The sequence below is a fragment of the Centrocercus urophasianus genome, unplaced genomic scaffold, assembly GCF_019232065.1.
Source record: "Centrocercus urophasianus isolate 14NV4802_14NV808 unplaced genomic scaffold, USGS_Curo_1.0 seq_23, whole genome shotgun sequence".
Taxonomy (NCBI): Eukaryota; Metazoa; Chordata; class Aves; order Galliformes; family Phasianidae; genus Centrocercus; species Centrocercus urophasianus.
The window spans coordinates 6940967-6957483 of record NW_024884789.1 but is presented as its reverse complement, the minus strand read 5'-3'; the positions used below and the strand labels follow the sequence as shown (position 1 = coordinate 6957483).

Genomic DNA, 16517 nt, shown 5'->3' with positions numbered 1-16517 from the left:
ACGACACTTTTATTTGTAGGTAAACATCTTCCTCCTGCTCCCCTGTGCATGTTTCTTCCCTTTTTTGTTCCTTCTCCTTTCTTCTCGTTAGCTCTCTGCTGCATAGGTGATCTTGTTCTGTTTCCACGTCCAATCATGCAAACATGTACCTTGCATATGGTCCTAATGACTGCAACAAAAATAGTTTCTGATCCCCCAAACACGTTGCTCCTTTTAGGGCTGATACCTTCGTGTGCCACAGTGACTCACCGTGTGATTTTGCAGAGGTTCTGAAACATCTTGTCAGGGTTTTGTCCATCCGGGCCGTCAGTCTGTCCCGTCTCCTCCAGCTGCTGCACCTTCTGTAGAGCCACACTGACAGCATAGCGCAAGAACTCCGTGCTGGAGCGCAGAACTGCCAGGCTCTCCTCGTGGCTTTGGGCATTGTCCCTGAAGGACCAAAAGCACTGTCAGGGACTTGAGGATGCACTGATAAAGCACACGGATGGCTCATCAGCACTTCATCTCTTCACACCAGGCTTCAAATCAAGTGCAACACGCTACCAGAGCAACTCTTTGCACATTTTGTGCTTGCTTTCAGTTTGCCAATTCAAAATCTAAATATGCATTTGCATAAGAAATCACCAGCTAAAACCAAGGTGGAAAAGACCCTTTGAGGACAGAGAAAAGACCCTTTGAGGACAGTCAGCACTTCCAGATACACCAACAGGCATGATTCAAATTGATATCCGGCCCTGTTTTGTAGAAGACTGGAGCTCAAACACTGCTAAGAAGCCCCACAACTTCCAGCCCCACGACTGGAAGAACAGAAATTCTCCAAACTATTACAAGTCATCAGCAAGGTCTGGGAAAGCTTTGTCAGGACCACGAGTTTCACAGCCTGGACCATGATGCTGCTCACGCAGTACCTGCTGTTCTCAGGCATGCACTGTACAAAAATTAAAACATCTGTACTGTGCATACAGTGCAGAAGACAGTCAGCATGCAGACAGCACAAAAGCAGCTCATGAGTAGGCCTTAAAGCTACTCCAGCTGTGACAGCTCCTCTCACCTGAACAGAGCTGTGAGCAGAGTAGACACAAAAGCCATAGAAAGGAAGCTCCGTGCAATTTTGTTGCCCAAGGTAGATTTGTTCTTTCCAGCTTTCTCCTTCAAGATTTCTGAGAGTTTGTTGTAACATGTGAACAGGCCCAGGACATCTTCAAATTTGTTCTTACTGCAGTAAAGTAGAAAGCATTAGTAGAGAAACTCCAGTCTTTGAGTTTCTAATTTGAAGTTTCAGTTGCTAAACTATACACTGACACTTTTTTAAAGGATGAAACCATCACATGACACCTCCCTACCTCCCCCATCACTCCTCCTTGACCTGCCCTTCTACAAGACATCATCTCACACCTCCCACAGCACGTGGCATTCAAAAGAAAGACGCTCCCAAGGTTCTGTCCATGTCTGTGTCACAAGGCACATACGTACAGAAAGCATCATTCTAACTCTGTACTGGGACTGTTATAGCTTGCAAGGAACCTGTGTCTTGCACTCTGAACAGCAAGTTACAGCACAGAAGCACTCCTAGTGCTAGAGGGTAAGATTAGATGTTTTACCTGAAATTCCCTGTGTTGAAATTGTACTCAATCAAGACCTCACAAATTCCCATCACCTGGATGGCATAGATGTTATTCTTTACACCAACACCAGAAGATGGAGAAAAATCTGCTGATTTATCCTAAGAGGTGAAGGAAATAAGTGAACAAAATCTTTTCAAAACCTGATGAGAACTCAGTGTCTTCTTCCACTGAGTCAAACTGAAAATCTGATTTACCAGTTCAAAGTCTTCCAGCTCACTCTTGATCATCCGTCGTGTGACAGATTCTAGCATCTCTTCAAAGTTTTGCTCAAATCCCACCTCCTCCTCCTCCTCCTCCTCCTCGTCTTCAGCTCCTTTGCATAGATGCACAGTGCTCTTATACCAGGCTAAACAGTGCTGGATGCAGCAGAGCAGATGGGCCTGAAAGAAGCAGCCACATTCAGCCTTCTAAACAGAGGTCACTGGCAGATGAGGACAGGCCGTTCAACGTCACAGGACAGAGTGCCACAGTGATGTGAAGAGCCATCGATGCCTTCAAAGGTTCACATCTGTGTTGACAATATGCCTAATTCCCCAGAGAAGCTTTCTGTAATCCTACACACAGCTACCTGTTTCTAGCTTCAGAAATGCTGCCTGCAGGAGCTGGCCTACATGGGATGCACAGGTTTATCTTCCACTGCCCCTGCAACCCAGCTGCTCTAACTGCTGAAGGAGACAGAAAGGGAATTTCCAAAAGGGCCCTCACTCTAGATGAAGTGCACGCTCCCTTCTCTGGATGTGGAACTGGACCACTGCATGGAAGCTTCCTTAGGGAAACACAAAAGAGTGAATTGGATTTTGTTCCCTTGGAAATCCTGTGAATTGAGATCTCATCTGCAACATTATCGAAAGAGCAAGATCAAGGTCAGACTCTTCCCTCCACTACACACAGTGCACAATTATTTCATGTGGAATTATGTTCAAAGAGGAAAAGCAACAGTAGCTCAGAGGATAACAAAACTACGATATCAGTGCTTTTTCCACACAGGAACCCCAAACCACTTTGATAGTGGAGCTCTAATATATAGCCTCAGACAAGTAACATGCCCAGCTCTATGTCATTAAAAGAATTGCTCCAAGCTAGAAGAGCATGAAGAAGCACAAGACATTCAGCTCATGTAGCAGCACAACTAAATTCCTATGAAACAGAAGATGTTGCGATTGCGGCCACCCAATATTGCTCTTACCAGAGGTTCTTGCAAAAAGATTTGATCTCCTTGAGCCATTATACATCCCTCAAGTTTCAGTGGAGGCAGGAGGTCTGGCTGGGGCAAGTAGTATTGCTTTATCTGACACGAAAAACAAGGAATAAAAATAACCAGTTCCTTAGTAACTGAGCCTCTTGAGTTGTTTGAATACAGAACACAATCATCTTTGTGCTCAATCCTACAAAAGGAAAACTAGCACCATGATAATGGGACCACATACGTAACTGGGCCACATCATCTGCTCTACTAGTAATTAAAATTCTTTCTTCAGGTGCTCATGTGCCTCTCAGCCAGAAGGCCAGGTCACTGCACTGAAATAAACCTATCTGATCACTCGTGCTGTTTCAACGTGCAGCATCACTTGTTTCACCTGCAGTGTTATCCATCCTTTATATAGTGAAGAAAGTTGATAGTTCCTGTTGCCCAGCCCCCATACTGAATGCTTGGTATGATGCAGCCTCCTGGCCTAAGGACTCAGGCAGCAAGGGAGGCTACACTTGGAGCTAAAACAAACCTGTGAAGGATCATGCTGGCCATCTGGCTCAGCACGTAAAGGAGACATGCTCCAACTATACTGATATAGGATTCAAATCAAATAGGGGAAGTTTTACATAATGATGATATAATATGTTTGCACCAAATTCCCATTAACAGCCCTTTCCTACTCCAAAGCTGCCTAGGCCCTGTTCTTGTTCCCTTCCCAGACCCTATACTGACATGGGAAAGTTAGAATTAGCCAGCAAGAACTTCGAATGATTAAAGTGAAGAAAATTACTTGTTGCAAAGAAAGCACAGCCTGTCCAATGGATTGAGAAAATGTGATTGTGTCGTTGCCATGAGCAACGCTGTTGGTAGATGAGTTAATCCTTCCAGATCCTACAAGGATTTGGGTACTCTCCCTACAGGAAGACAGCGATAATAATTACACATCCTTGGGGATGTATGGGAGGCTAACTGTTGTGGACTGCTAAAGAACAAGGAACACATAAAGCACTTCTCTAGGCACTGGTTCTGAGATGCAGCAAGAAGTGTCAAGGCTTGGAAAAGGTTCCAAGAGATCATTTCTCTTCCATCAGTTTCTAGACGTTTACCTAGTCAGCACTCCCAACATAGCAGGGATTCAAACAGCTCCCTGTAAAGGTACCACAGCATTTACTCATCTTTCAAGCATGTGGCAGAACTATTTTCCTAATATTTAACCTAAATGCTTGCTATACTGGTCTCTGTGTTTAATTCTTAGTGTTTCTGCAGCCATGTCACAGGGTAGTACCTTACCTGGGACAGAAGAGTTTCCATTATAGAGCTGGCCAGCTGGGAGTTCCTGCGTAGGACATCATAAAAACCCTGAAGACAGGAAGGAAGGACAACTTGGCTTACATGAGAAAGAAAATGAACCATATGCATAATAAGTTTGCATCATAAGACAGTAACGACCCTTTGGCACTGCAAGTAGCTATGAGCAAGAAACAATGTGCTCAGTGTAAAACCCCATACCTGGCAAAGCATAGGCTTCACAGAAAGAAGGTATGAATCAGAATGAGCGTGAATTTCCTTGCAGGAGCTCTCTCACAAGCTGTATCTCCCTAGCAGCAGTGGCATCGAGCCCAGAGCGACTTTCACTGCTATTTAACACCAGCACTAGATCCAACTTCAAACTGTGAAATCCTGCTTCAAAGGCCAAACAAGTCAGTGGGGAAGCTGCAGGAGGCAAAAATCCTTTCGAATGAAAAATCTCAGTGGATGGATAAGGCAAGTTAAAGTCCTGCGCCGTACCCAGAACTGGCAGCTCACAAAAGGTCAGTCCAACCAAGCCAAGAAGGAAACAAAATTTCTCTGGTCTAAACAGTGTTTCTTTCCTCAGACTAGTATCCCACAGGTAGCTCTGGAGCTTAGACATGCACCCACAAATCACTCTTTATATTAGGCCCTTCTAAGAATCCAGAATCTAAGAGGCATTAGTAGAAAGCTATGAAAGGAGGGGAGAGAGGATAGATCCCTGATCAAAGTTCAAGCAACTTTCCCCATACTCTGCAGTCAAGACTTTATTTGGAGCCCATTCACATTCAGCAACGCTGTTTCCAGCCAGCACCTGTAACACTGCTCCCCACTGAGCAACAAACACCCTTCCCATTTCCTAGACCACACCACAGGAAGAGAGTCACTGACACATTTTAACTCTTAAGCAATGCACCAAAGAAAACATGCTGGCACGTCTTAGGGCCTGTAATGATCCAAAAGAAAGCGAAGCAGAAGGGCTGCAAGAAACGTTACAGTTCCTGGGACAAGCATGTATCCCACAAAGAACACAAGTGAGACAATGCATGGCTTTCCACAACCATGAGATCGTTATTTACCTGGGACTACAGCAGAACCAGACTACAAAACTGCTGCTAGCTGTTTAAAAGGAGGCTGAACAGCCATGTTTACCTCATACAACATGAGTCGGACATCTGCTTGCTGGCTCAGACATCGCCTCAGGCTGCCCAGGATTTCAAGGCAGAAGGCCTCATTAGCTGCAGAATTATAGCAGGCATGAACATCTGCCTGGACCTGAGAGGGAATATTAGTCACATTACACTGGTTGCAGTTCTCAAGTATCACAGAACAGAAGCAAGGTGATAAGGGGCCTGACCTCTAAACAACCACTGAAAAAGTCCTCAGCATGCTGCCAGGCTCTGTATCACCACCACGGAGCAGTGTGAATGCTCCACAGAACACTGGCACTATAAGATATAATGACTATTTTCAATTTGCATGTTGCATTTCCAAAAGCTCTGCTTCCAGGATTAACCCTTGCCCAAGATAGATCTCCATTCTGGGGAAATGAGTTGTTTCAAACTGTATCCTGAAAGGAGACTGTTTCACATGCCTGCACTGGAGACTGTAGAACAGCACTTACCTGAGTGGCACCAATGGCCTGGCTGCACTGGGAAGAAGTCAAGCTGCCCAGAATCTTAAAATTTCTTAACAGAAGCAAAAAACCAGCAACTGCAGCTTTACGAGCATCGAGCTGCCTGTGAGTCAGTGAGAGAAAAGAGAAACATGAGGAAAAAAGGAAGCAAGAAGTTCAAAAGGAAATACAAGAACAACTCAGTAATGAAAAACCGTTCACAAAAGCAGTGTGATTGGGCCCAGTGGCACTCCCCCAGAGAGCAACTCAGCCCCAAGCAGTGAAGAGTTTGGTGGTTTGCTGGGAACTCCTTTGCTCTACAGTCACAGCATTCCTTTTCTTTTTCTGCCCTGACAGTGCTCAAACTGAAGGAGAGCCCCAGATCAAGACTCAAGCATTAAACACCCCTTGAAAACCTAAACGGGAGCATCTCCCAGAGCTCTTCCCAGAACTGCAAGGTTCCTTACAGAAAGCTCGCGTTTCGCTTTGCTCACTGAAATCCCAGATCTTTCCCAAAGACCAACTTCCTGGCCTTAAATAACAGTGCTCAATTATGAATTCTGTTTTCATAATCAGACAGCCATCGCCCCACAGAACTCAGCCTGTGATCACAGCATTATGAAGACAGCAGGACGTGTTGCTCAAAGCATTACCAAGACAACAAGCCCGTTTCTCTGCCGTTTTGTAAGAGATCAGAATGCTGAGATGCCACCTTCCCTCTGAGTCAGCGGCCCCATCTAAACTCTCTGCAGCATCTGGAGGCACTCAGTTGTGTGGAGTATTAGAAGTGGTTTTAATTCTGCATTCTTATTTGGAGTTCCTAACAGCTTTCTGAATTTCCAAACATTGCTCATCCGGGGGTTGGGATTTGTGTCTCATGGGTACAGCTGTGACTGTATCACAGTCCCAGGCTGAAGGGACAGGTGCCACTATCAAGTTACAGGAAGAGTACAGGAAGAAGACACTCAGCCAAAGCACTCAAAAAGTATTTCTGCTCCAAAAAAAATGCAAATTCAAAGAATCCCCTCTCTCCATCTTACCTGGAAAAGATAGCTTTCTGGAGAACAAGTATCAGGGAGTCCCTCACCGACATGCTGACTTTGAGCAGGGGCTGGAAAGGAACACATACTTTGGAGAGAAAAACACTGTGGCATGCCAAACCCTGGGGGCCTATGAGCTCATCTTCCTCAGGTCCATCTGGCCCTTCATTTTTAATACTGTCGTCAGTACAGCAGGGAAACCAAAATATTTTAAAATAACATAAAAATTAAACCTGGAGAGATGCAGCAGCAGGATACCTTGGCAGCTAGTGAGAACAAAGGGCAAGGGTTTGGGAAAGAACTGTCATCCCCAGAGTGGACAAAGCAGGTAGAAGTTGAACTCCAGGGCGATACCTCAGCTCAGGTAGAGAGAAATACTGACATGGAGCTTAGGCAGAAAAATCAACACTGACAGCTAAAGCTGTTCAGCTGAACACCATATACCGAGTTTTCCACAGTGTAGCATCTGGGCATCTTCCAGATGAAAGGTCAGCACAGAGCAGATCCAGCACCATTCCAGACCACACCATATGGTTTGCTTTTTTCTTTTTTGCTAGAGGGCATATGCAAACCCAAGCTTGAAGAACAGTTCTACGCCACACTGAACAACATACAGCAGAGTATTAAGACTTATTTTGCAAGAAGGATTATTAGATCATGCATATAATTGTGGCCTAGAGCTACCACTGGAACTAAGCTAACAAGGATACTTAGGAAGAAATGCAAAGCCTTACCTGTACTGCCCGGAGGAGCCCTTGCACTGTGTCAATGGGCAGAAAGGACAAATTGTCAAAGGTCTCTGTGACTCTGGAGGATGAGTTCTGAAGCACAAGAGGAGCAGACACAACAATGTTGGACAGCAAGTCTGAAAAAAATAAAATAAAAGTAGCAGCTTCTGTCAAGCAGCAACAACAGCCTTTATTAGGGAAGAGAGCAAAGTATTTCTGTAGGGTTATAACAGGATGAGCATCGACAAGCTGAGTTCTACTGCAGGCATGAAGCACAGCATGCATACTCACAGCCCAGCTGCAGGGCCTCGCCCCACCAGAGGGCACTGAGGTATAAGAGAAGAGGATTCAGCATAGGCATCCCTGCAGCCCCAGGGACTCCCAAGCACCCACCCAAGGATGACGAGGAAGGTAAGGCTAGGAACTGACGGCCGCCGATTGCTGTGCGTCAGTTATTCCATGGCAACTGCCTGGAAACACATTTTTCACCTGCGACAAATGCAAGGTGATTTGAGACAGCTGACAGCTCAATAAAAAGAAGGAACAACTGACTGTCTTGGCTTCAAGTCACTTCTGTGGGAGCTGAGGTTCCGAGAAGTCACACACAGAAGTGTCAACAGAGCTGCACACGTTTCTCTCTTCACTTTTACCTATGAAGTGGCTGACAGGAGATGCTGCTTTTGTGAGGACTCTGTTCAGGACTTGCTCAAGAATGTCACTTCTGATGGGCTCATGGACCTGAAATGAGAAAGAACAATAAAATCAAAACCTATGTAAGTTTAAGATATTCCTGTATATCAGAGCACAGGTCCTGTCCAGGGCAATGCAAAGCCAAATCTAAATTTACCCCTTCAGTGAAGATTCTAGTTTCAATCCCACCTCTACCACATTTTCTTTGTGCCTCTGAACTTCTCTACCTCATATGCAGTTTCCCTTGTATAATATGGATTACACAAGTATCATAGCAGATGGAATAGATTAGGGTTGGGTCCTTATGAAGATGATTTCTTCCTGCTGGACAAAGGCAAAACAGAGACTAAATCTTGTACTGTTTGTACAGAACTCATGCGGATACCTCTGGCAAGGGTTTGATACCACTTACAAAGAGAAAATGAGAATAGCCTTGCCTAGAAAAAAAGCTCTCCAAACCATACACTACCTTAAATGTTTCCAGCAGGATACTCGCTCCCAGTTTGCAAGCCTGCTGTGCTGGCATTTTTGAAAGGCCCAAGTTGGTCTCAGCAGTTTTCCCTCCAAAGGATTTTTTTGGTTCATATGATTCCATTAGGCTGAAGCCGAGATCTACCAGTCCCTGAGTAACATGGTCCCAGCCAAACGCACTGAGGAAAACATTAAACAGACCAGGAAAGCAGCAGCTTAGTCACAGGAAACGTTTAGATTAGACCAGTCTATAGTAAAATCTTCCACAGTCGTTCCAGATCCAAAACAGCACTGAGAGACGTTTGCTTGCACCAGGGAAAATGCCATCCCTCTCAAATTCATGGTTGTCTTCATGCTGAGGGGCAGGTGCTCAGCCCTCGTGTTTTGCATTCCTGGTTCTCCAACCATCAGACTTCCAACCCAGCCCACACGTCTGCTTCTTATGGGGAGTGGTTTGCACTCAGATCTCACCCAAAAGTGACCCTGAGCTGCTGTCTGAAGGTATGGATTCCACAGATCCTGGGTGATCGAGTCAGAACAGGAATAGCTGACATCAAACTAAAGGAGAACTGATGACAGATCACAGATCTGTCCTGCAGGACGTTTAAAGGACTAACCACACGGGGAAAGCAAACAGTGAGTGAACCTATCACTCATGCCTTGATCAGAACACAAACTACAGCAAGCAACATGACTCATACCTTCATCTTCTCTCCTGCTAGGAAGCAGACGTGGTTCTGATCAGTTCAGTCCTCCATAACATCATAAGCCAAGATTTGGGGTGGAGGGACAGATTTAGATATCTATCTTTTCACTTGTTTAAATTCACCAGCACAAAACTGTAGTAGAAACTTTGGATTTTATCACTGTTCACTGCTGGCAACAGGTCAGCAGTGATTTTGTGATCCCAGAGAACTCTAGCAAGGCTGAAACACTCCCCCTTCCAAAGTTCACTGAGCACTCTGCAGCACGTGGCAACAACTCACCTATTTTTCACCACCTCCAGAATTACAGCTGTTACATCATATTGCTGAGGACACAAATCCTGCAGAAACTTGGAGGCCTGTAGGAACTGCAGGTCCTTGCAGCTTCTTGTGATTGATGTTTTCAAGAAATCAAATATCTGGAACATAAAATCACAGAGTGTGAGGAAATGATCCTCGAAATGGGATCTGTGAAGTCTTGGGTATGTTCCAGGAAGAACTGATCTGCCAGAAGTCTTAGCTCTACTTCTTTCACAGAACAAATACACCAACCTCAGTAAGTGCCTCAAGGAGGGTAACTTGCTGCCAGATGTACTTTGGGGTAGCTACCACAGAGCCAAAACATTAGAAGAGGAAGGCACTGCTTCCCTTCCCACAGTACAGCACTAGCACAGGAACCATGATTCTGGAAAACTCTGATATTGCTCCAGGGTCTTTTATAGTGTTAAGCAAACTGTAATGTACCTCTAACATAACTGCCTCCCCTGAGCATCCTGAAGCCACTTTTACCCTGATATGGCTATAACTTAATCATTCTTCCTTTCTGTTACAAGAAAGTGCAGGGTACAATCCACTGGAGTTCTCAGTGTTTTTATCTCATACGTACCTGCTCTTGCAGTCTGTGTTTCACTGCAATCGAAAGCAAAAGGGCCACGCTGAAGGGACACAGGGCTTTACCAGGGTCCTTCTGTTGCTCTGTCTAGAAAACAGTAAGCTACTTCAACTGCAAGACCTCACAAGCTGAAGAAAGCTACCAGGCTCATCTCACACTGCTGCTGTGGTACAGAAAGAAACACAGCTCTTCACATTTAACGCTTCATGATGTCAAAAAACGATCGTAACACGATTCAATCCCTTCTAAAGACAACCAGCACTGACTGTGCAAGCCTTGCTTCAACGCCTTCAAAAACAGTGCTGTTCAATCTTTGCCATACCTTTAGATGTTTGATTAGTTCCTCGCCAATGTCCTGGTCCAGGTTGATAGCAGAAACGATGTGGAGGATAACGGTACCTTCCACGTGGCGGAGCTGGTCGAGGGGCAGCGTGGCTACCTCAAGGTCTGCTGATCTGTAAGGTTTATCAGAAGACAAACAAACAAGCCTTGAGAAAACCACCAAGCCATCCAATGCCATAAACTATTTTGTAGGTGTCAAGAAGTATGTACTTGTTTAAGATTTGACAGCTCAAGGAATACTGAGAGGACAAAGGTTTCTGCTTGGGTATTTGCAGTCAAGAAAGGGAATGACAGAGAAGAACTTACTGTGGAACCCTCTGTTCTTCCTTTTGTTTCTTGTCCAGCTGATTGAAAAAACTGATGATTCCTTCTAAAACAGTTTTCTTACTGCCCTGTAAGGTAGAACAATTAATCATATTAAGCAACTGGATGGTCTGCAGGATCCCAGAGAGGTACTCTCTGTTCTTACACCAATTACAAACATCCTGTGTTTCACTGCCTCCTACAACAGTCCTGGCATTCTTTGTCACCCTTCCTAAATTGCTGAGGCAGGGGAATGCTCTTGTATACCTCACTTCCAGGTGAAGTTACTTGGTTCAGTCTGTCAACTTCTTTTGACTGCAATTATTGAAGAGTTGCAAGAAATTGAATATCTCAGGCGTTTTTGTTTGTTGGTTGGTGAAAGATCCTTTCCAATTGATAAATTAGGAAGGCTTTCAAACTCCTAACCTTATTTCTGTCATTACATTGCGACTCATGGGTACAAAAGACATCCTGTAACAGACAGATAATTTGTCATCGTCTCAACCACGTACTTTGGCATGCACGTGCTCACAAACAAAGCAAGAGAGCCAGAACACCAAAGAAGGGCAGGCATGTACCTGGCAGCCTCTGCCTGCTGGACAAGCACAGGAGGTGAGACATTTCTAGTACAAGCCAAACTACAATCCAGAAGAGAGTCACACTGCACAAGCCGTTGTTTTAATAGAAGCAAGCAGATCACAAACAGTGAGCAAAGCCATGCTTAAAAATACTGAAGACAATCCACTCTGCTACCTCCTGCTCTGAGATCATCCCTTATTTCCCAAAGGTTTGCTCTTACAGTTTCCCACAAGAACAAACTGTATCTTCCTCTCAGCTCCTCCAGGCTAAAGATAGAGGACAAAAAGCAACAAAACCAAAAAACCTGATGATGTCCTGCTCTCCACAGCACAAAGTGGGAGGAATTGGAATCCCCTAAAATTCAGCCCCTGTCTCAGCCTGGTGTACTTTTCCTCACATGCTCAGGGGGAGCAGCTCCCACAAGCTCCTACCTTTGCAGAAAGCAGCAGCAGCTGATAGACCAGGGGGGGTATTTCCTGCAGGTCTAATTTGGAGAACATCCTAAGGACCTTTTCCACCACAAACTGCAGCTCCTCTCCTGAGAGTGGAATGTCCCTGTTGAATCAAAGATGCAGTCTAGTCGTTTTTATTCATTTCTTTCAGAATCCTGCAGCAGATTCAATCCATGAGAGCTCCCAAAGTCCTCGTCAGAACATACTCTTAATTTGTCAAGGCTCACAAATGAAAAACCACACATGGAAAAATCACAACCCCACTCAAAAGGCATCTACAAGCAAGCAGCAAAACTCATACAACCATACACCCACACAGCCACTGGTTGGTCTGTAACTCAGGGCACTAACAACATTCCCTATAGCACTGGGCTTACAAAGGAAAATACAACAAAAGTCTCTGCTCTTAAGCTGCCAACAGCCACTAAATATTGGGCTTTCCCCAAACTACACGTGGAATGGGACACAGACATAACTGCAGCACAAAGCACTGATGCTTGCTAAAGGGAAACAATTACCTGAACATGTTGGCAAGATGTATTACACACTGAGGATCCCACCTGGTAAAATAAGCACTTGTCAGAAAACTGAGAGGAAGTAGAATTCTTTTTTACTCCTTTATCCACTTTTCCTGTCTCCCATATCAAGATTAGAAGCCAAATTTCCAACCAGAATCAACCACTGTCACCCTAATTATCCAGATTTAGAATGGTTCCAAACTGTCCTGGTCCCCACGATAACAAATGTCAAGAAAGGAATAAAACCTAGCACTTCCTGCAATTTGTTCATGAGACACTATTCCAAAATCTGGAAATAGGGCATTCCCTCACCCTCCCAGCTAGAAAAGACACTGTCATGGTGGCACAGCTTCAGTGATGTTAGAACAGGAAACAGGCAGTGCCACTGAACTCCTTCTCAAGGCATAACATGAAACACATAACATCATGTGCCACACAATTAAGAGGAGACAATAGCAATGTGGACACACCCAGTGACTGCAGATTTAACTCGCTTCATAACTGTAGGGTTTCAAAGGAAATTCTGTAAAAAGCCCAGATAGAAAAAGGCACCGAGTGATTTTTAAACAAACTGAAGCCCAGTGGAGCTGGCAGAGATGCACGTACTTGCTGGAGCAGAGGGTATTTATCAGCTGTTTCTTAAATTCTTCCCCATTCAGTTCACCTGAAAAAACATGAGGCTTTCAGGAACCCACTCCAGAGGGAGTGAGGACAGACTGGGGAGAAGGAGATGAGAAAGGTTACCTTTCCCATAAGCCAGGCTCTCCTTAGAGTTGGACAACGCGGTAAGAACAGTGGACAACAACTCCAGAGATTTCCCATTAGACAGGCTGCCTCCCTTAATAACTTCAACAAACGAGGTGGCAAGTTCAGCCAACGCGTGGCCTGGCAGCTGGCGAGCCTGGCAGGAGGTGGAATAACACTGAAGATGGGCACAGGAGAATTCCTTGCATGTGTCCAAACGCTCACCAAATACCAGAAAAGGACAACATTTCCCACAGTGCAACTTTCCTAAAAAATGAGTTAACCCCCAAGGCCTCTATCTCATGCTGTCCTTCATAGAATGGAGCAGTGAATCAAATAAATACAATTACGATTTTGGAAGTCAGATCTAAATATCCAGAGATCATATTACATGCAAGGCAAATTCCAAGACCAAAGCAGATGTGCAGATAGGACATCACTCATTTTCCTCAGAGGTCTGGTGAAGTGCCTCAGTTTGCTCACTAAAGGACCAGAGGAAAGCCAGCACAAATAAGCTCCTACCTCCAGCATCAGCAGCCCTATGATTTCGGACACTTTGCCCACATGCAGATCTCCTGATTCCACAAGTGGGACACAGTGCTTGTAAACCTGCAGCCTCCTGAGAACACCGCTTGGCTGGGAACACGGGGAGCCTTATCATGAGAAAATAAAGAACAGGAAAAGAGTTATACAAGCAACAACATGTCACTAAACAGGAAATTTGTAGGGCTGAACTGTCACCCAACCGCAGCTCCCTTTTTTATATATTTGACAGAACAGATAAAAAAGCAAAGTAGAGGAAATGAGAATCTCTAGGATAAAACAGCTGAAACACTCAGCACCGTTATCACACTCCTTGGTTCTCTCAACTTGCTGTCCAGTCAGGAAGCACCAATGTTTTGAGAAGAATTTGCTTGGTAACTCAGCTTCAGCTGGCCAGTTCTGTTCTACTGAAAGACACCTAAAGGCTCCCAGAAGAAAATCCCATATGGAGTCACAGAATGGCTCGGGTTGGAAGGGACATTAAAACCTACCCAGCTCCAACCCCCTGCCATGGGCTGGGGGCGGCTCAGACTGCCCAGGGCCCCATTCTACCTGGCCTTGAGCACCTCCAGGGATGGGATAGCTCTGTGGGCAGCTGTGCCAGTGCCTCACCGCCCTCTTAATGAAAAAAACCCCTAACATCTAACCTAGACCTCCCCTCTTTTAGTTTAAAGCCTCACCTCCCCTCTTCCCCATCAGGCCCTGTCCCCACCAGCCTCCAGACGCATCACCCACCTCTGAAGATCCCCCTGAGCAGCGCTGCCGTCTCCCTGCCCCTCAGGGCTTGCCTCGTCACCATTTCACCCAGCTGAAAGAGAAGGCCGCGCCGTGAGCCTGACTTGAGAGCAGGAGAAGCCGCTCCCCGCCCCCCCGACAGAGCCGGCGGAGCACCCTCTCCCCCAGGCACCTCGCCTTCCGCCAGGCCCTGAAGAGCCTCCTGGAGCCGCTCCGGGCTCTCCTCGGCCGCCAGCTGCAGGATGCGCTGCGCCATGGCGCAGCTGCTGTCATCCGCCGCAGCGCCGAAATTCCCGCCCGGAAGCGCCTATCACCGCCATAGCAACAAGTCCCGCCCCCCCGCCCCCCGTACGTCACTTCCGTTCTCCGCGAGAGCTCCGCTAGGCCCCCCCTCCCCACCTCATCAACGGGTTCGAATCCCGCGTGCGGCGCGGGGATGCGAGCTGGTGGGGGCGATCCCCGGGCACAAAGCGCCTATTGAGGTCCCTCTCGCGGAGCCGTCCCGGCCACTGCGAAGGGTTTCACGTGGGCACGATGTGCTGGCGCCAGGCCGGGCACGGGGCACGAGGGGCCCTGTGCAGCGTTAGCAATCCCTAAATCCGCGTGTTACAAAACATGCCTTGTGTAAGCCCCTTCCTCCGCTCCCCCAAATCCCCAGAGCAGCGGGAGAGCGGCCAAGGCCCGGCCTCAATGGGCTCCTGTTCTCACTTCCCATCGCAGCTTTACCCACAGGTCTGGGGGAGCATGCAGTGTGGCACCAACCCCACAAAGCCACCCCAAAGGCCCCATTTGGACGCCATCTCCATGACTCTCCCGCATCTTGTGCCCACATCCCAAAGGCTGACTGCTCTCCAGCACGAGGATCACTGGAAGCTCCACCTGTGGTCTGCGTCCCACCACCATCCCTGCACCCTCACCCGGCTCCTGGGGCCGGTGCAGGGGGTGGCACGCTGCCCACCCAAAGCCCCACACTAATGAGCACAGTTACACAATGGGAAGCTTTTATACACCCTTAATCGGGCCCAGCATCCCGCCCCTCCGTGCGCCCTCTCGGCCTCCAGCTCCCTCCTTCCCTCTCCCCATCAGCCTTTTGGAAGGCTTTAGTGGGGTTTCCTGCCTGGTTTACGCGGACTTAATGATAAAGCTGCGGTGAGTTGATGCCTTGTGACGGCCTAATCCCAACCCGGTGACTCTACAAAGCTTTCGCTGGGATTTCGTGCTGCTCCACTCTGCTCCTGCTGCCCAGCCCTGCTCCAGCAGCCCCCAGGCCCTCAACCTCCACGGTCGGTTTGGCATTCCCTCATCCTGGTGAGTATGGGGACAATGCACACCTCAAACATTGGCACTGGATGCCATAACCTGGACTACCCCGACCTCCAGAGATGGCTTTGATTTTGGGGTCTCAAATAATGGGGTGCTTGTGGGGAAAACCCTGGGAGGCATTGGGACACATGGCAGAGACATCTCTGACATGGGCTGAGCAGCAGGAAGGGTGCTGGGCCGGTGACGAGGAGGGCAGCCTTCATCCTCATTTGTCTGCATTAAGAGGAAGATGAAAGGATTGCCTGAAGGTTTTCTGCACTGCCCTCAAGCAAAGGTGCAGACAGCAAGCCTTGGAGTGGTGAGGGAAGAGTCCAAGGACCAAGGGAAGCATTTGAGACCCCATTTGCTCAGTAGGACTATGGCAGTGCCAGGGTTCCCTGTGCTGGCACGAGGTCCATTGGCAACCATGGGACAGCCCAACAAGCCAGGTCTTTGCTATCTTGTCTGTGCTGCTCTGGATGCAGACAGAGGTGAGTTCATGAGGAAACCCCGGGATGCCTCTGCCCACAGCTTCCCATCAAGACAAAAAATGCTGAAGACATCAGATGATCAATGCTTACTTATTTATGCTTCGAAGAGTCCTGGTGTTTCTCAAGCACTTTCACTGTCCATCAGGCTTCTAGCACATCCTCTATGGGGACTGGGCAAGAGGGATGGGGCACCAAGATTGCAAAGTCTTCAGATACCCGCAGGTAATCCCTCCTTCTCTCTTCCAGCATACTGCAGCTGAT

At 47.0% G+C, this 16517-nt stretch overlaps 1 protein-coding gene across 2 annotated transcripts in view; it reads right to left on the bottom strand.

Moving 5' to 3' along the window:
- The window catches only part of FANCI (FA complementation group I), a 25324-nt gene extending 8807 nt beyond the window's left edge, over nucleotides 1–16517 (bottom strand). The window contains exons 1-23 of one of the 2 annotated variants that reach the window (XM_042824149.1): nucleotides 16347–16517; nucleotides 14464–14536; nucleotides 13708–13838; nucleotides 13186–13342; nucleotides 13048–13105; nucleotides 12442–12483; nucleotides 11903–12026; nucleotides 10896–10981; nucleotides 10570–10702; nucleotides 10242–10334; nucleotides 9638–9774; nucleotides 8650–8830; nucleotides 8141–8228; nucleotides 7497–7627; nucleotides 6763–6833; nucleotides 5732–5846; nucleotides 5260–5382; nucleotides 4108–4176; nucleotides 2812–2913; nucleotides 1820–2005; nucleotides 1602–1723; nucleotides 1052–1216; nucleotides 250–429 (exon numbers count right to left, since the gene is read on the bottom strand). In XM_042824149.1, coding sequence (XP_042680083.1) covers nucleotides 250–429; nucleotides 1052–1216; nucleotides 1602–1723; nucleotides 1820–2005; nucleotides 2812–2913; nucleotides 4108–4176; nucleotides 5260–5382; nucleotides 5732–5846; nucleotides 6763–6833; nucleotides 7497–7627; nucleotides 8141–8228; nucleotides 8650–8830; nucleotides 9638–9774; nucleotides 10242–10334; nucleotides 10570–10702; nucleotides 10896–10981; nucleotides 11903–12026; nucleotides 12442–12483; nucleotides 13048–13105; nucleotides 13186–13342; nucleotides 13708–13838; nucleotides 14464–14527 — 2558 coding nt within the window. In that variant the 5' untranslated portion in view covers nucleotides 14528–14536; nucleotides 16347–16517. Of the gene's footprint in view, nucleotides 1–249; nucleotides 430–1051; nucleotides 1217–1601; nucleotides 1724–1819; nucleotides 2006–2811; nucleotides 2914–4107; nucleotides 4177–5259; nucleotides 5383–5731; nucleotides 5847–6762; nucleotides 6834–7496; nucleotides 7628–8140; nucleotides 8229–8649; nucleotides 8831–9637; nucleotides 9775–10241; nucleotides 10335–10569; nucleotides 10703–10895; nucleotides 10982–11902; nucleotides 12027–12441; nucleotides 12484–13047; nucleotides 13106–13185; nucleotides 13343–13707; nucleotides 13839–14463; nucleotides 14537–14635; nucleotides 14720–16346 lie in introns of those variants that run through there. The other variant, XM_042824148.1, reaches the window with a different exon arrangement.